This window comes from Gossypium arboreum, chromosome 6 (assembly GCF_025698485.1).
Source record: "Gossypium arboreum isolate Shixiya-1 chromosome 6, ASM2569848v2, whole genome shotgun sequence".
Lineage (NCBI taxonomy): Eukaryota > Viridiplantae > Streptophyta > Magnoliopsida > Malvales > Malvaceae > Gossypium > Gossypium arboreum.
Genome location: NC_069075.1, coordinates 9,072,477 through 9,091,550, shown reverse-complemented (window position 1 = coordinate 9,091,550; position 19,074 = coordinate 9,072,477). Strand labels below are relative to the sequence as shown.

Genomic DNA, 19,074 nt, shown 5'->3' with positions numbered 1-19,074 from the left:
TTTAAGATTTATAGATGTTCTTTTTAACAATATAACATAGAAGATTTAAACTACATTTAAGAGTGCAATATATACATTTTAATCCACCTTAATCCTTCAAACCTCTAATTAATTATAGGAAAATGTATTTAAATTTAGTTGAAACCCATAACTATGCAAAAATTATAGAATTTTCAATATAGTCTCTCGTGAGAAAGGATTGTATGAAATTATGATTTCACGTCATCTCTATCCATTTTTAATAGGAAAACAACAAATCAGATTTTTTTTCCTGGTATTCAGCATTTTTAGTTGGATATAAATTTTTTCAAGAGAAAAAAGCTGAATCTCAAGAGGAAAAATTTGATTTGTCATTCTCTTATTCGAAAGAGATAAGGATGATGTGAAATCATAATTTCATACAATCATTTCTTAATAATATTAATATAATTAGTATTGAAATTTATATATAGAAGTTGATTTCACAATTCACATTTTAAGATTAAATCATAGAGATTATCTGTTTATGATGTATGTAGGAGAGTGATTTATTTTTTTGGTGTGAGTTGTATAAAAAACATGTTATTAGTATTAAAACTTTTATAATAAAAGAGATGGAAAGAAAACCCTAGTTTTACTTCACTTCTCACATGCTAGAGTTGACCTTATCAACTTCTTCTTTTTTAAGTCTTTTATTTGTTGTCTTAGCACATACTCTTGTCTATACTCTCTGTCTTTACATGTCATTTTAATACTTAAAAATCCCGAACAAACATGAAGAAATTAGGTTCCACTTTTCGGCTAGAAAAATCCAGGAAAGAAAATTAATTAATAAATTTATAAAATTTAATATTTTTAGACTCAGAGTTAAGAGCTTACCAGGATCCAACCCAAAAAAGAACCATTTGTGGGAGAGACAAAAAAAGAAAAGAAATGGAGATTTTATTATTAAGAAACCATGTCTCCAAAGATGGTCTCTCTCTTGACAGAATATTGATCATGAATTACATTGGTAGTAGAATTAATGAACTGATGATGATTGTGGAGGAGAAAGGGTTTGTCATAATGGAGTTGGTCGTCTGACAAATGAGAGACCGTGGCACCGCCGTGTGCGGTGGTTGGAGTGGGGTTAGGAAGTTGTTGAAGCATGGGGTCTTGGACTTGGTGTTGCATCTGGATGCAAAGTATCTCAGCTTGAACCACAGCGAGCTGCATTTGAAGCTCAGAAACCTGGTTCTGCAAGAAAGATATGGCCCCTACACATCCATAAACTGGATCTCTCACCCTTGCGTTCGCTTCATACACCAAACTGCTCACTGCATCCGCCCTTTGCTGCACTGGTAGGTCCTGCTTATATACATATACATACATATATTTAAACAACAAAGATATATAAAATCTGGTGATAGTGATATGTAGGTGATATAGGATGAACCTGAAGCATTTTGCTGACATTGCTAGCACCAAAAACCTTGTGAACAATGGCAAACTTGTGAGGATCATCGGAAGGGAAGTAAGGGGCAAAGATACAGTCCTTAGCACAGCGGCGACGAAGCAACTTGCAGGAAGCGCATGGTGAATTTCCACCCATCTTTGGGAACTAAAAAAAAAAAGGGGGGGTTTCAAAAATGGTGATTTATGAAGAAATTACGGTGAAAAAGAAATTAAGCTAAGGAAACAAGTGATTTGATAGCTTGAAGAAAGGGTGTGTGAATAAAGGCACGGGCTTACATTAATTTAGAGGGCATGCATATTTATAATAGCCGAAGAACATGTGTGCCCCAAGTGTGCAATTGCTCAACAATGGTAATTTTGTCTTCACTCTTTATTTATATTAATAAACTCAATTTAATAAACATATAGGTAAACTACAGTCAAGATCACTAAACTACATATAGGTTTATATTTTGGTCATGCAACTTTAAAAAGTTACAAAATGGTCACTAAACTATTCAAAGTTTTCATTTAAGTCATTGAACTATTGGAAAATTTTTATTTAATTAAGTCACTAGCTATTAAGTTTTTTATTTATTTATTTAAGCCTTTGAATAATTCAGTAACCATTTTGTAACTTTTTAAAGTTAAGTGACTAAAATATAAACTTATTAATAATTTAATAACTTTAGATATAATTTATCCAAAAAATTAATTTTACAAACAATGTTGAAAACAGTAATTCTCAACTTTTTTTTTGTTGATAACTAGGATTAGTCGAGATGAGTTCATATGAGTCCAAAATAGAACCATAGGGTAAATAAAAACACATGAATTCAAAAAAAAAAGAAATTAACATTGGAGCAATGGAAGGAGAGAGAAAGTTTGAAAAATGAGGTGAAAGGTAAAATATCCCAGTCTCCAAAAATATAGTAATGGAGACAAGTTTGATCAAATCCCACTACAAATGATTCAGGCTTCCACTATTCACCCGGCATGACTTCTACTGAAGTTTGAATAAAATAAAATTTTAATTTGCAAGTCTCAATTATATATGAGATATTTATTGTGATTTTAAATTTTGCTTTTATGATTAGGTTTGGGTGGACGATTAAATGTAGTGCAGTACGTTTAGTTTACTTTTTGTTTCATCTTATAGTATTGTTATAATATCTAATCTCACATCACAATTATTTTTACACTAACCATAGGTAAACTCATCGTCCATCTAAATCCACACTTAATCTATTTATATTATAAATGATTTATTCATATTATTGTTATTTTAAATTATTATTTTATTTAATATTTAGTAATTATTATATTTATATATTTCTTTTGCTAAATTTCTAAAGACATTTACATTAATATACTTAATTCATGTATACAAGGAAAGTTTTTACTGCACTGCTAGAGTTTTTAGATTTAAGTAGAGTTAAGGGTTGACAAATGTCTTATGGGGTATAATAAAATATTAAAAATATTTAAGAAAAAGAGAAATGATAAACTTTTATGTTTGCTTTTGGAATTAAAAAGCACACTCTAATGTACCAAATACTAACTCTACATTATATAATATATAAAATAAATTTTACGTATTATAAAGTTCAAAACTGGCTACACTATCGAGTTTTGAATATTAGATTCGAACTAAATTCATATTTTAAGCAGGCCTAATGTTTTTATCCAAATACATTTTTCGAACTTAATATTCTCGAACAAGTCTAAATATCAATACCTACTATCATTTTTTTCTTTCTGACATACAATAATCTTTTGAGAAAATATTCGATATGTTGCCAGTGAAGTTTTTAGACTTCACAAGCAAGGTTAAGGGTGTCCTATAAGAGTAAAGTAAAAGGGTGAATATTTGGTTCACTGAAAGTGTATTTTTTTTTTCATAAACAACCTTAAAATTTTGACATGTGTCTCATTCTTTTTTAATATTTTATCATATCCCTATAAAACACTTGTATAATAATTACTCATCCTAATTTTTTATATAAAAATAGAGTGAAAGTGTGAAGGAAATAAAATATGTACATTTTTTAAGCATCAGCATACATAATGTAGCAAAAAGAAAATACAAGAGGCGCCCACCCAACTCCATCGGGCCCAAAACTGAGAGTAAAAACACAACGGTAACCGTTGACCGCCGCCCAAGCGTTCGTGTGTGATAGTTGCCCCGTCTATAAATAATCAATAGGGTTGCCCTCCACGTTCTTCGTTCATTTTCTTAGAGTTTCGTTTTTTTTTTTCCCTCTTTGTATTTTTTTATTAAAATATGACACACTCATAAGTGAAAATTTGTATATTAAATTTATAAAAATTGACATGAGAACCGAATATTTTTGAATGGTAAAGTTGAAATTCTCATTTATTTTATAGATTTATCAAAATTAAAAAGATATAAATACTCCTAAATAATATATGTTTAGTAATTTTATAATTAAGTTGGGATCCAGTTGATGAGTGGCACTAACTTAATTAAAGTCTTAGTATACAATATAAATGAAAGACATAAATATCTTCAAAAATAGTATTTGTTTCCTTGTAAAAGAAACGAATCTTTTAGTAATTTTACAACGAGTTAGAACTTGATTGATTAGTGATACCAACTCAATCAAAATATTATTCAGTCTTAATATCTTAATAATAATATAAATAGATGGAAAATAGCATAAATACACTAAAACTCCATTTGAATAGCCTTTCATTACTTCAAACCTTCCTATAGAATTTCAAGATTTCTTAACAATTATTCAACTCAAAAGTGGTAAAAAGAAGATATATTTTTTGTACTGAAAAGTTTTTTTTAATCCTATTCTAAATATAAATATCTTGACTTTGTCTACTGAAACAGATTAAACCAGTTTATAGTGAGTACTTTATTAGATATATAAAAATAATTTATCTATGTATGTATGTATGTATTGGATGAAGTAATGCCTCAACGTGCGTGCATGGCACTATAGGGGCTCATAATGGGGCGGGTTAGGGCATTAGGGTTGGAAATAACAATAACAATAATGATGTGTAGATAAACATAGCATATTAGAGGGTCAAGTCAAGGCCTCCTTATCACCATGCAAGTTGCACAAAAACAATAGAAAAATATAAAAACCCTAAAAGCAGCACCATGGGGGGTGGTGACCCTTGAGAGAGGTGTGAGCCGAGCCTCTCTACGTGAATGTTTGTTACTTTGTTAGCCTCACAAACATTCACGTGAACACTAGCCTAAAACAAGGTTCCACCTCTCTCTCTCTCCATCCATTCTATCATTATATTTTAATGCGTAAACTATAATAAAAATCATGTAATTGTGATTTTTTTATCATCTAATTATTCAATTTGTCTTTTTAGTTACTAACTGATTAACATAAAAATAAAAATACTTAAAAATTCAATATAGTTGAGTGATCAAAAATATAAAACTGAATAATTAAGTGACTATTTTGTAACTTTTCGTAAGTTAATAACTACCAATATAGTTTATCCTAATTTAATATTATAATAATATACTACATAAAATATTATATACGCATAGTTTAGAGTTTTGACCCCAAAACTTTTATTAGATCAACCACCAGTCAATAACAGAACTAGTGTGTATAAAATATGTATACATGTTACAAATGGACTATACAAATATTGTGTGATTAGCATACTCATGTATATCATTCTTCAATCAGTTTCTTTATGAAAACATGTATATTTTTATTAATTTAGGATAATTAAAGCATTATTTGTTATGGGCAAACTATAATTATCTCCTAAAAGTGATCATATTTAGAAATAAAAAAATTAGGATCCTAATAAAAAGTTCATCCACACCTCTCCATGCAAGTAAGACATGTGCACACTTTTTTTTCTTTATAAATAAATTTCATGACTTTTGTTGTGCTGCTAAACACTTCCTTTTTTTTCTTATTTATTCGTTCAATCAATAATAAATAAGATTGTACTGTAATTTAAAATATATTTTTCAGAATCAACAAATGGTTGGAAAAAGTAGAAGTATATTTTTTTTTCTAGGTATTTAAATTAAGTTTGAATCTCGAAGTTGTTATTGTTGAGAAGGTTTTACTTGAATATCACCCTCGACCTGAATAGAACTAGACTCAAACGGTAAAACTAATGAACATACTTGTGACTATATAAAAAAGATAAAATAGATTCTTTAAAAAATTAAAAAAAATATTCCCAAAGATCTATCTCAATACTACATGGTTTCACTCTGCAAAAACATCGAATCTTTCTCTTGAAGGTCATTGAGCCTTTCGATACAATCAAATAAAAAACCCTAAGAGTGTCATTTCCTAAAACCCTTGTCAATAAAAAAAATATGAGTTCAAATATGCTAAAATACATTATTCTCTTATTTATGAGTTAGGAAGGAGTTATGGGTAATATTAAACATTTTATCAAAAAGAGTGAATATATTTTTAGTATCAAGAACTATTTAAAAATAAATAAATTAGTTTTGGCTTTTTATTTAATTATCAAGAAAATTCCAAGCTTTTAATGATGTCTTTCTCAAATGATTTGGATAATTATGGTTCATATTTTCCAATCAATGATCTCTTGGAGACCCAATCCCGTGAGCCAAGTCTTCTTCAGTCGTTATCAATGGATGGTGGTCGACTTATTTTGTTGCCAAATGCAATCGGTTCCGATTGAGTAATTGGACTCGTGGGGTATGGTTGAGTCATGCTGACCGAGTCATTGAGCCTGTGAAATTTTAAGTTTTCTTAATTTACAATAATACAAATCATTCATCAATCGTTATCATCTAAAAGGAACTAGAAAAATGATGATTGAAATATTATTACAGCCCATTGTTTTATATAATTGGAAAACCAGATATTGAATTAAGTCCATTCCATATATTCAAATTTAGTCACTTAATTAAACACCTAGAGTTAATCAGAGTTGAGTCAGACTCAACATGTACAAAATTCAAATTTGACTCATTAATTCCATCTTTAATTTATATTTTTTAAAAGAAAACAGACCAAGACAAATTAACTACACTAGAATTTTTTGAACAAGACTGTCACTTACTTTAACACCGAAAGAGATTATTAGTACCTCCTTTAGAATTTCCTCGAACACCCTTAAATCCTATCTTGTATCAAAGACTATTTTAACTATACAATCAGCAATTTTATTTCAATAACTGTCAACATCAAATTTAATTTTGTGTCAATAACGTAATGTAGTAATGATTAAAGTCTTTTTGGGATTTTAGTAATCAAAATTCAATCATTATTGGTATAATCCTTTTAATGTTTAAATTTAACTATCATTTTATATTTTTTATTAATTTAAATTTTTAGTTAAATTTAATCATTAATCTTTAAAAATAATTAAATTAACTTTTTTAAAGTGGAAATGTCAATTAAAACACTATTTTATTATAATGATATTTGGCATGGCAACTCATGTGACAGTCTATATATACTTCATACTAATATGGCACTATTTTATTTTATATGTCACGTCAACAAATAATTTAAAATTATAAAAATATTAAAATATAAAATATACGTCGATTGTCATACAAACTCTCAAATTTTAAAATTTAATATTTTAATTAATATTTCGTTAAAAATCAATAATTCGAATCTTTCAAAAATTTAATGGCAAATTTTAAATTTTAAAAAACTAAAGACTAAATTTAACTTAAAAGTTAAATAATGATGAAATTAATAAAATATAAATATTAATTCCTGGAAAATTCTAATTACTTATATATCAATAATGAAGATATAATAGAACACAACCTCCCACAAAGAAATTAATGAGATCCTGACATGAAATTTTTAGTGTTTATTTATTAATTTAAAATTGAAACCTAATTCGAGAGAGATTAATATTGAAATTTGTAGCCTTGTAGGAACCCTAAGTCGTATCAGTATTCTAAATTTATCATCAGTACTCTTGCATTTAATGAACCCATCACATGATTCCAGACTTCTTTTCACGTCTTCAATAATAAAATAAAATAATCAAATTAAGGTAAGCTCGTTTAATATTTTTGTTCGGAAATTTTTTTCATATTTTAACAATACGTGAAATGATATCAAACTTTATTTTTGGATACTGTGCAATTTTTTAGGAAAATAATATAATTGGGGAGCAAAAGAAACAGACATCTTCAGCATCTAAGATAGAGCTCCGATGCATGTGTGAATTAAATGAGCTTCGTAAACAATGAATTTGATTCATTTTCGAGAATCATTTCTTCTTCTTCTTTTTTTTAATTTTCTGTAATGATTCGGTCGTAATTAAAGTTGATTGTCTTTCAACATTGGTAATCCCACTGTTGGGGATGGTGTTTTGTGCAATGTTCATCTCTTCCCAACCCCTTTGTTATTTCCTTTTTCCTTTTGCCTTTTCTTCATTCAGGTCATTTTTATATACACCTCACAATTCAAGCTAGGAAAAATTTATCCGGAAAGAAGGGCAAAGTCAAAACAATTGTTTAGGGGTTAAAGTATAATTTTTATCTTTATTAATTTAAAATTTTTAAAAAATTTAGAGGGTTTAAATGGTAATTTTTCATTTTAGGGGGACAGGGCCCATGCCAACCCCTTTAAAATCACCTCTGTCCTGAAACATCGTAAAAAGTTAATAACATAAAATGTGTTATAGAAAATAAAGTTATACATTATGTTGGGTGTATAAAATAAACCCTAATCTTAAATTTTAAACCTTAAATTCAGATGATACTGAGAGTCATTAAAGATGGTGATTGATCTAGGTTAGAAAAGTGCTTGAGTGTAAGCTATAGAGTTGATCATGGGTCTTGTTCTCTTATTGCCAAGCTATGGAGTTGATCGTAGGTCTTGTTCTCTTATTGCCCATTGCCTTGGTGATGAAAAGGGTATTTATAGAGAGAGGTTGACTTCGTATGGGTCTTAGCAATCAAACTCAGTGGCAAATGTAAAGTTATGAACATTATTAGAGTTGATATGAAGGGACTATATGAGATAATCAAACGAACATTGCAAGGTCTAATTAAGAAAGTGATGGATTGCTGTGTTGAGATGAGAGATATTCTCCTAGTGAGTTTACTAGATCAAGCTTCACCATGTTGTCCCTTTAAGTATAGTTGTTGGGTGATTCAACAAGAGTGCTAAGGCAAGGGTATAACAATTACACCACGTTTGATTTAGGTGAATGGAATAAAGTTATAATGGAATAGAGATGTAATCAGTAATTTAATTGTTTAGTTCAAAGAAATAAAATAGAGCTATAATAATATTCGAGTGTTTAGTTAAATGAAATAAATATTATAATAGTATAAGAAAAAGGCTCAAATGACCAAAATACCATTAGTAGAATTTTGTAGGTAGATAATTATTGTTATTATTATTAAATTTAATAAGATTATTATTAAATATAATTTAATAAAAATAAAAGTAAATAATTTAATCATATTTTAACATAATTATTATATTAAATTTTAATATAATTATTATTAAAATATAAACTAATAAAAATCATAATATATAATATTATTTTTATATATAATCTACTTTATTAAACAAAAATTCATATCTTTGCAAATAATAATGTCTTCAATATTGTACAAAAATTATATAATAGACTGTAGGAGCAAAAATAATTTAAAAAAACATTGTGAAAATTGCATGAAATTGCATTTACATGTGTTCTAAAAGCATCGATCGCAAGCATCAAATTGCAAAGAACTTGATGAGGTTTTAGTTTTACAACCATTCCAGTCTTGTTAAAAGTATAAGCATACCATTCACAAATACACAACCATTCTAGTAGCTACAACCAAACATAGCATTCAATATCCAAAAATTTCCAAGTGAACATCTTGGGAATGCAGGAAGTGAGAACCCCAAATTCTTCCTGACATATTATTGCAGTTTTGTAGTTGCATGTATGTAGGAAAGAATGAAAAATAACAATAGACGACCATCTAAGTATTTACAAGCAAATGTCTATATATGTACAAATGATATATGTCACATACATCAATTCATGAGTTCCATTAAATAGTGAATTTATAAGATGAAATCAGACAAACAGAAAAACTGATGATCACATTCAAAAATACAAACCAGTAACAAACTCCTCTTACAGACATAGATCATATTCACCAAGTAAAACAGAGGCACCCTTCCTACGAGTTGGTAGGACCACAAATAGTAATTCCTCGTTAATGTGCTCTCTCCATAGAAAATATGTCCAACAAGAAAAAAAAAAAAAAAACTCGAACCATAATACACTTATATGGAGACCACAGTTCAAAAAACCTTTAACCATTCATTTAAATTAGTTCAAGTGGAATACCCCACTGATGAAAACTTTCAGTCACAGTTCCATGAATACCTGACTCCACATCATGCTAGTTGTACTGCTTCACCTGAACATCAAGAAAGGCATTAGTTATTCGTCTCATTTTAGTTTTTTTTTTTTTTTTTAATAAAAGAAAAAATCCTGAGGGTAAGGGGAAATTCTTAAAAACAAAGCAACTTAAGGGAAGAATAATGCAATTCAAAGCCCTAATTTTTTGGTTTAGAAAAACATATCAGTACGATATTTACATTTTCATCTCAGATTAAACACAAAAAAGAAAATAAAAAACACGTAAATAACAAACTTCCAAACAAATTATTGTGCAGTCCTGAACAATATTCCAATAGGAAATAAGCCACCATAAAATCACAACAAAGTAAAAGAGAGCAGGCACTAAATATGCTTCTAGGAAGTCAAATGAACCACGAGTGAAGTGGCAAAGGACTTGTGTTCAAGTCTTCAGTTGACACCCATCCTGAATTCGATCCATGGACAACCACTACCCCCTTCCCTTTATATAAAAAATGCTTCTAGAAAATGTACTTGTGAAGAAAAATGCAGAACAACATTTCATAAATATGTTTCCATCTATTTCCAGATTACTACAGCGAGAGAGTAAGTCAAGTCCGAGTTATGTTGCTTAGTAGAAATAATAGAATGCAATGAGGCTACAGAAGCAAGAACCAGAAATTACAAGCAAATGCAGTAATCAGGAGGAACAACAAGCAGTAAGTAATTAAGCCAAGTGGCCTATCAACCTGCAACCACTGGTATAGGGTTTAGACAATGCAAATCAAGCAACATAGAGATAGATTGGTTCAGTGCAGAATAGCATCAACAAAGACCACCAAATGTGAAGATATCCCAAATTTAATCCATATAGGGAATTTAGACTTTGATATACATCACAAAAGTTTGAAACCACCATCCTAAACTAGGTCAACAAAACATAGAACCATAAAAAGGGCACAGATGAACTAAATCTGAACTATAAAACATTAGGGAGGAACCAAAATCAAGAATTATTTCTCTCCTATAAACAAGAACCATAGAGAAGAAAAGCAAAAAAAAAAAAAAACAGAACAGAGCAAACCCCTAAACTGAACGCATAAACAAGACAGAGGCTGTCGAGAAGAACGGAGGAACTGGTGACTTCAATTGACTGACATGAAATAGCGGAGAACTGAAAGTGGCCGGAGGCGAAGAAAGCAAGAGAGGCTGGGTGAGAGGAGCTGTTGGGTTGAAGAAGGAGGGTTTTAGAAAGGTGAGGGGCAAAATTTGAAAATGGAAATAAAATCTTATTCCACCTTGGCTGAATTACCATTCAGTGGTGAGGGAAGGAAATGCCTATGCTGCCTTTTGCCGAAATAAGGCCTAGTCCATGCGGACCATAATAAGTCATTATAATCAACCGAACATTAATTTAGTGGTGAGCCTACTGAATTCGGCTAGAATCCAGTCATAAACCCCCAATTAAACATGCAAAGAGTTTTAAAACTCATAATTACTACCTGATAATTATACCTGTGTATTGATTGCTTTTAGACACATGTTTGCCTTTGATTGATGTTTTTCAAAATACATTGTTTCTTTGTTACTGCCTTCGCTTAAAAGTGTTGCTTCAATTTCCCACCCAGGTAGTTATAAATACGGCTCTTTTGCGACTTTAAGGCCTTTGTCGTCATCGAAAACTTGCTTCTTCTTGTCTTTTTGTCCTCTCAATTTTTTCATTTTGTCTTACAAAATCATCGACGATCCTTCAAGATTGCAAAGAGAAATGGTTCAATGGAAAGTGAAAATCGGTTATGCATCACTACCACAGGGGAGATAACCATGTTGATGTACCGTGTCTCAAGCTGTATCATTATAAATATGAGTTCTTGTTTCCCTTAAGATCACACCAAATAAGTGAAGTTACAACCAATGGATGGGGCTTTTATCTCCCATTGCATCTATTTGAAGTGGGTTTTCATTTGCTCCATCATCCTTAGTTTTTAGAGATATTGCAATTGAAAAATATGACCCCTAAACAACTATAAAATGCTTCTTAACATATGTTATTATTGTATTTTTTAGATTATAAGGAACATTGAGAAGAATATTCTTCAATTAGCTTTAAAAATCTATTTACCCTTACTTGAAGGTTCTCTTGGAATAAGTCACTTCTGGTTGCAGGATAGTGTAATCTTGAGATGAACAAATTCCCCAAAAATGTTACCTTTTATCACCATAAATATATTATGGTAAAGAACAAGTTTGGAAGACTTTCCATTTCCCCTAAAGTAGATTTTTTTATTTGTAGGATTTTTCCTCTTCTATTCGATAAATACATTTCCAAGAATCAATTTCATCACCTAAGAACAGAGTAAGTGAAGTTTAACGAGTTGTAATCTCTAAATTAACTTTTGGTGGTTTTGTTTTAATAAGTCCATTGATGCAACCCCAAAATTGGTGGCTAGTTCTCTAAATAACTTAATTGTTATTTTAATCTATCAAATAACAAGTTAGGCTAGTGTTATTTTTCCCATAACTTTCCCAATGGTAGTAGTCTTTGTTAGTTCAAAGCTCAAACCCAATCTCCCATCATATTAATGGGATGGGCGGAAATGAAATAATTCGGATTAACGCAGGTGAGAATTCGAAACCCAAATTCTAAGAAAGGTATTTAAATTTTAACTTTTTATACCCAAAAGAAAAGAAAAAGGTCTTCCACGTGTCAAGTATTAAATTCGCGGTAAAAAGACAAGCAAAGGAAAGCAGCCGCTGGCGCTGCGCCAGTTTAGGATAGCGATCTTAATCTAACACCGTGGAAAATATGGTCAACAATTATTTAACCCCAAAAGTAATCTAGATCAACGTGTAGTAATAACTCAGACGCTTCAATTCAGTACGCGAGTAGCATGGAATTGTTAATGGCGGTTTTCAACCCAAACCCAAAGCTTTCATTTTCAGTCTATTTATTAAAACCCTCCATTTTTCTTCCCAGTTAATTTTCAAACAAGGGTCTCTGAAGAAAATGGCCATGGCAGCAATTTTGTTGCTGTTTTTAACGTTATTTTCAAATTCAAAAGCTGATCGAGATTTCGATGTTCGTCAACACCTCTCTACTGTAACAAGGTCTCGCTCTTCTTCACTATCTCATTGAATCGTAGTTTCATCATCTTTACAATTTTGAATCAGGTTTATATTATTATTTTAGTTTTTTTCTTATTTATTCCTTTTTTTTTTTTGGAGCAGATATGGTGCTGTGAAAGATATTGTTGACAATTCGTTTATACCATCTGATATTCCTCAAGGCTGTACTCCTATCCACTTAAATCTTGTGGTAATTTTGTTTTATTTTCATGAAATTTGAGTTTTTAATTATTCGCGGCAGCTAGAAATGGTGTTGAGATTAAGTTAATATGGAGTAGATGTATATTTTGGATCTACATTTTATTGTTAGATGAAGTTTGTCTTTACAAAATTTAGCATAATTATTCTTTAATAATATGCCCCCACTGAACCAAATTTATGGAAGATTTACTACAAAGTTTGATTTTAGATGCATGGGAGAAGTAGGGTAAGTATTGTGCATTGTTTCCAATTGTTAGCTTATTGGATATCTTTAAGATTTGCTGTTGTTATATTCTGTGCAAAACATAGCAGTTGTGAGATTGCTTCTTACTCATTGTGCTGCCTTTTAAGAGTCATTGTTTTGCTTGAGATTTCTAGCGTGGTTAGTTAGTACTTGTTGAATGTCTTGGGAGTACAAACAAAAGGGAAGTTAGTTTAAATATTTATTTTTAGGCAAGACATGGAACGCGTTCTCCTACAAAGAAGCGGGTGAGAGAGATGGAAAAGTTGGCTTCTCATATAAAGGAACTTATAGAAGATGCCAAACAGAGGAATTTGTCCTTACAAAAAGTCCCTGCTTGGTTTCATAACTGGGAGTCTCCTTGGAAAGGGAAACTGAAAGGTGGAGAGTTGGATATCAAAGGAGAAGAGGAATTGTATCAGCTTGGAATCAGGGTTAGGGAAAGATTTCCCGATATATTTAATGAGGAATACCACCCCGATGTGTATCCCATAAAGACTACTCAAGTGAGTTCTATGTTTGAAAATTTATTTTCTATTATACATGTGTGTGTGTGATTAAGAGGTTTTTTTCTTTGATTTGGGATTTCTGGTATAACATATGGATGCTACTGCAAACCTATTTTTCTTTATCCCCATTTCTGAAGATGGTCTTATTGTACATTATTTATTTATTTAGAATTTCCTTCTTAATTTGTGGGAAAGATTCCTCGGGCTTCTGCTAGTGCTGTTGCATTTGGCATGGGGCTATTTAGTGGAAAAGGAAGTCTAGGTCCAGGTCGTCATCGAGCATTTGCTGTTACAAGTGAAAGTCGAGCAAGTGACACAATCCTGAGGTTTTTTGAGTGTTGTCAAACCTACAAGGTATGGATGATGTTTCTTCATTATTATTAGAGCACCAACACAAGTATGGTTAATACGATTATGTGTTTCTAGATTTTCCATATTTTTATACTGATATTAATTTTGGCTACAAATTTGAGAAGTTTGATGCAAGAAAATTAGCTGAGATTTTAAGTTAGTCAAACATTCTTTTTGTTGTTTTCTTAATCATTTTTGTACATTTTATACATTCAGCACCTTTACCTCTTAGGTTAATCTAACCTTCAACTTTCGGATTTGATTCATTTGTTGATCAATCTAACCTTTACTGCTTAGATTAATCTAATCATTTTGTTGATTCATTTGTGCTGTAATTTGATTGGTTTGCCTTCTTATTTGCTTATTTAAACTGAATTTTGTTAGTGCAGGACTTCAGGAAAAACCAAGAGCCTTCTTTCAATAAGCTGAAAGAACCGATCCTGATGGAGATTACCTCTGCATTGGCTAAGCGGTATGAGTTCAATTTTACAATACAGGATATATCCTCTCTTTGGTTTCTGTGTAAACAGGTACTCATCTTCTTTTCATGTAAATTTTGTAGTTCATACCCTGTTAAAAATCAGGAAGGTCTAATATTGGTCAGTTCAACTTTAGTCTTATATTTTGGTTCCTTTGATTTTCAATGCGGCAGGAATCATCCTTGTTGGATATAACTGATCAAGCTTGCAGTCTTTTCAGTCCCACTGAGGTATTCTCATGCTTCATTACTCTTTATGGAGAAATCAATATAAACAGCTTCATTGGAGTTGGGATCTGTTCATTTAAAAGATTGGAGATAGTATGCATATCCCATCACTGCTCATATTGGAAATACTGTTGATATGTAGGGACCGTTATGATTTTCCAGAATGTGGACATTTTTTTCAAAAATATTGATGCTATTAATGTTCGCTAGAAGTGTATATCATCTCTAAATATTTTGAAGCTTAAATTTTATACAGTTTATTTTATTTATATGTTTATTATTTTTCATTAATCTAACATATATCATTTGCTGATCTCCATACCAGTAAATACGTAGAAGAAATTGCCTTCATTAGGATAACCATTTGTTTGTTTAGATTACTTTGTCTTTGTTCCTTAAGTAAATATTAAGGAAAAATAAACCAAGATCTTTACTTTCAGGGAAGCTTGTATCCTGCTATTTATCATGCTAATTTCAACAGTATATTTAGTTAATCTTGTTATTTTCCATGCTATATGGGTTTTAACATTCAAAAGCTGTCTAAATAATTAGGTTGCTTTGTTGGAGTGGACGGATGATATACAGATGTTCATGGTAAAGGGTTATGGTAAATCATTAAATTATAGAATGGGAGTGCCTTTGCTTAAAGATGTTCTGCAATCCATGTCAGAAGCTATCAACGCTGACGAAGGTAATATTTTTATGAGTTTTTGGTTGTACAGTCTTTACTTGTCTAGGAGTGGGTGATATTTAGCAATGAGTAGTCTTGAATTGCCTATAAAATATTATAAATTGTCTTCTTCTTAGTCTGATGCTGTTCTCTCTTATTATTGCAAGGGCATAATAATCACAATTCAACTTAACATAATTATTACATAATTAGTTGACTTCTTCTGTCTGTAACTTTTCCTGCAAGTTTTTAATCTAGAAAATGAAGTAGGGCAAGCATTTTTAGTGTTGCTATTGTTGCCATTCATTAGCATAATTTCTTGAGAGATTGCTGAACCTAAAGTAGATGAGATATACTTTTCTTGTGAGAATAGCTTACCGTACAAGGCAAAAGCTTGCTTGACAATGGCTTGTTCTCAATTTTGACTTCCAATATTTTCCTCATGTGTAGATAACCAAGTACCTGGCAGTTATGAGAAGGCAAGATTGCGTTTTGCACATGCAGAAACTGTAGTTCCTTTTTCGTGCTTGCTTGGGCTTTTCCTTGAAGGATCTGGTCAGTGCTTTCATCCTTACATTGTTGCATCCTTGATATCCTGTTTCACGACAATACTTAAAAGCGAGATTATGTGCATCTGCATAAGGTTCTTACTATTTGCTGATAACTTGGTGTTTATTTAAACATTACAGATTTTGAGCGAATACAAAAGGAGGAGCCTTTGGATCTCCCTCCTAAGCCTCCCCAGAAAAGAAATTGGAGAGGCAGCATTGTGGCACCTTTTGCTGGGAATAATATGCTGGTCTTATATAGCTGTCCGGCTAATTCTTCAAGCAAATACTTTGTGCAAGTTCTACACAATGAGCATCCCATCCCAATGCCTGTAAGTTCTTGACTTTGAAGGTTCTTCTCCTAGGCTTTGCTTCGTAGGGTGGAAAGAAAATTGAGAGATGAAAAATTAGAGGAAAATGGAAAGAAAATATATTTTTTCTTTCCATTGCCGTCTTTGGTTCAAAAGATGAAAAGTGAAAAAATGAAAAGAAAAAGCAATTTTCCTTCGTTGGTTGTCTTGTAGACAGGAAGATGGAAGGGAAAAAAAACATGAAAATTTTAAAAAATGCACACTTAATGTACATCTCATTTAGTCATGTTCTCTCTCCTTTATAATTTCTTCTTATCAAGTTAACTCAAAATTAACGTTTTTCACTTCCCTGTGCTTCACTTCTTCACTCAACCAAGTAAATTTTCAGTCTTTCAATAATTCACTGGTTATACCAGCAAAAGGAAATGTTATTTTTGTCATTTCATGTTCCGACAACATGAAATTATTAGCATTAGTGTTACTGTCAATGGCCAGGAGTGATGATTACATCAAAAAAACGTAGTGAAATCCCATGTTCGCCTGCCTTAATTGTCTTAGTTTTTACCTAGTTTCTTGTTTCTTATTTCTGCTTTAGTTTTGCTTGCTACGGTTTTATAAGATCCTGCTTGAACTTTTTCCTATTTCATGTAAATATCTTCTAATATCGATTTGATAATGATGTTTCTTTTGTGGTGAATAGGGTTGTGGCGGTACCGACTTTTGTCCATTTCAAGTTTTCAAGGTACCATAATCAGATCCTTCTTGTATAAACTATAGACATAATAATGACTTTCTCCTCATAGTTGCAAATGTCACTTCCAGGATAAAATTGTCGAACCCCATTTTATCCACGACTACGATACCCTTTGCAATGCACATCTTGATGAGTCAAAGCATAAGCCTGAAACCAGTAAGTTATCACAACTGTTCCGTTGGATCTTTCGGCTGGGGGGGAATGATGATACACCATCCCACGGAGTTGAATTGTAGTCTGCTTTTCAAGGAACAAAAATTGAAGGTATAATTATTTCCTTTTCCTTGTAGCCACTTCTTTTTCTGTATTCACTCTATGGCTAAACACAAAATCGATTGTGGTACAACGATGTATCTTGGTACATGGCTTTTTTCTATTAGTTTGATTGGAGGATTCATGTAGCAAAGGGATTATGAATATTGTACAATCTCTTTTCTCTCTTTATATACATACATAAGGTGTAATCGTCTAGGTGAGCCTGAATACTGTCCAGCTTGAGCTTGACTCAGAAATTTGGAGATCAATATTTAACTTGAGCTAGATGGACACCTATTTTTAAGTTTGAGCTTAACATCGAGCTACTCAAGCTCGAGCTTCATTAAGTTTGTTTACTAAGTTTTATACTCAATTTTGAATTTGATTAGCTCAATAGTTAAGCATAGGTTTACTAATATATATTAAGGGTAATAATGTAACTTAATAAAATAAAAATATGTAAAGCTCGCGAGTCGTTCGAATTAAGTATTATTAAGTTTAAATTTGACTCAATAGCTCAAGTTGCTCAAGTTTAAGCTAGACTTGGTAATTACCTAATCAATTTTGATTTTCTTTTTTCAAGTTAAACTTAAATAGCTTGCGAGTTATTTATTTATACTCTATTCATATACAGGCATATGCGTTGGGGACTGTCATGTGGGAATCCACAGTATGGAACAAAGGGAAGTACATTAGATTGATAATATACGAGGACATTGTCCCCACCTTAGTATTTTATTGTTAATAAAGTTAAATTAATTAACTCCTATATTGGTTGTATACGAAGGTTTTTCGAGAGTTTCTGGTTGGTGGAAACGGTGACACATTTAATAACAAAATTATTAGGAAAATTGCACCGACATACAATAGATTTCGACTAGGTTGATATTTGTTTCATTTTGTACACATCATCTGGGGACCCCAGAACCGACACTATTGGACCAAAAACGTGCAAAGTCTATTATTGCGTCTAGGATAAATTAATTATGTTTAAATTTGAATCTAATTATTCAACAGACCTCACTGGCTGCCCGTACGTTTCTTAAAGAAAAACAATTTAGTTTCTTCGTAACTAGTATTTTCAGTGCTCACATGTTGTGTGTGTTGTAACTTCTTCTCTTATCATGCTTAATCTATGGGAAAAGTTCTAATATGGTTCTTATTATTATTATTGCAGTTCTAAGTTTTTGGACTGAACAATCTTAATTCTATCATTTTAATCACTTTTTTCCCATTTTAAATTTATTAAGATTATCATGATTATGAATAAAGAATTCTGATTCTATTTAATGTTTTTGTTAGATGAATTTCTTTATAAAAAATTTTATTACAGTTATATATAGAAATCTTAATTAATCAAAATGTTTATTGAATAAATATTAAAAATCATGTATTTTATCTCGTGTATTATATTTTTATTAATTTTGTTTAAATAAATAAGAAGAGTTGAAGTTGTTGTTCAATTATTTTACCCAAAGCTAAAATTTTCATTAACTTTGATTAAACAAATTAATTTGATAAATAAAGGAGTAAAATTTTACATTGAAAACATCTTTAAAACTGTAGTTTTTTCAATTAACTTGAAAATTTTATTGGAAAATAAAAAAGTTTTTCCTAATAATATATCTACCCTATGTTAAATA

The 19,074-nt window shown here is 30.8% G+C and overlaps 2 protein-coding genes and 1 long non-coding RNA gene across 3 annotated transcripts; 1 reads left to right on the top strand and 2 right to left on the bottom strand.

Moving 5' to 3' along the window:
* Window positions 1-910: 910 nt before the first annotated feature.
* On the bottom strand, window positions 911-1,702 carry LOC108485061 (LOB domain-containing protein 12-like). The gene is made up of 2 exons (XM_017788922.2): window positions 1,415-1,702; window positions 911-1,326 (listed from the first exon to the last, which is right to left on the bottom strand). The coding sequence occupies exons 1-2, from the start codon at window positions 1,568-1,570 to the stop codon at window positions 928-930; spliced, it is 555 nt and encodes a 184-aa protein (XP_017644411.1). The 5' UTR covers window positions 1,571-1,702; the 3' UTR covers window positions 911-927.
* Window positions 1,703-9,437: 7,735 nt separating this feature from the next.
* Window positions 9,438-11,234, bottom strand: LOC108485586 (uncharacterized). Its single transcript, XR_001871325.2, has 2 exons — window positions 10,844-11,234; window positions 9,438-9,817 (listed from the first exon to the last, which is right to left on the bottom strand). It is a non-coding gene; the product is annotated as an uncharacterized LOC108485586 (long non-coding RNA).
* Window positions 11,235-12,497: 1,263 nt separating this feature from the next.
* On the top strand, window positions 12,498-18,298 carry LOC108484036 (uncharacterized). The gene is made up of 12 exons (XM_017787655.2): window positions 12,498-12,867; window positions 12,988-13,075; window positions 13,540-13,833; window positions 14,032-14,190; window positions 14,577-14,717; window positions 14,840-14,896; window positions 15,446-15,584; window positions 16,014-16,118; window positions 16,253-16,443; window positions 17,123-17,164; window positions 17,245-17,440; window positions 18,066-18,298. Exons 1-11 carry the CDS (start codon window positions 12,767-12,769, stop codon window positions 17,410-17,412), a joined length of 1,485 nt encoding a protein of 494 aa, XP_017643144.1. The 5' UTR covers window positions 12,498-12,766; the 3' UTR covers window positions 17,413-17,440; window positions 18,066-18,298.
* The last annotated feature ends 776 nt before the right edge of the window (window positions 18,299-19,074 follow it).

Bases quoted from the DNA above. Each gene is read 5' to 3' on its own strand.
- LOC108485061 (XM_017788922.2), bottom strand. From the start codon at position 1,570: ATGGGTGGAAATTCACCATGCGCTTCCTGCAAGTTGCTTCGTCGCCGC. The intron at 1,327-1,414 runs GTTCATCCTATA...GTATATAAGCAG, and splicing joins ATGTCAGCAAAATGCTTCAG to GACCTACCAGTGCAGCAAAG.
- LOC108484036 (XM_017787655.2), top strand. From the start codon at position 12,767: ATGGCCATGGCAGCAATTTTGTTGCTGTTTTTAACGTTATTTTCAAAT. The intron at 13,834-14,031 runs GTGAGTTCTATG...TTTGTGGGAAAG, and splicing joins ATCCCATAAAGACTACTCAA to ATTCCTCGGGCTTCTGCTAG. The intron at 16,444-17,122 runs GTAAGTTCTTGA...TGTGGTGAATAG, and splicing joins AGCATCCCATCCCAATGCCT to GGTTGTGGCGGTACCGACTT.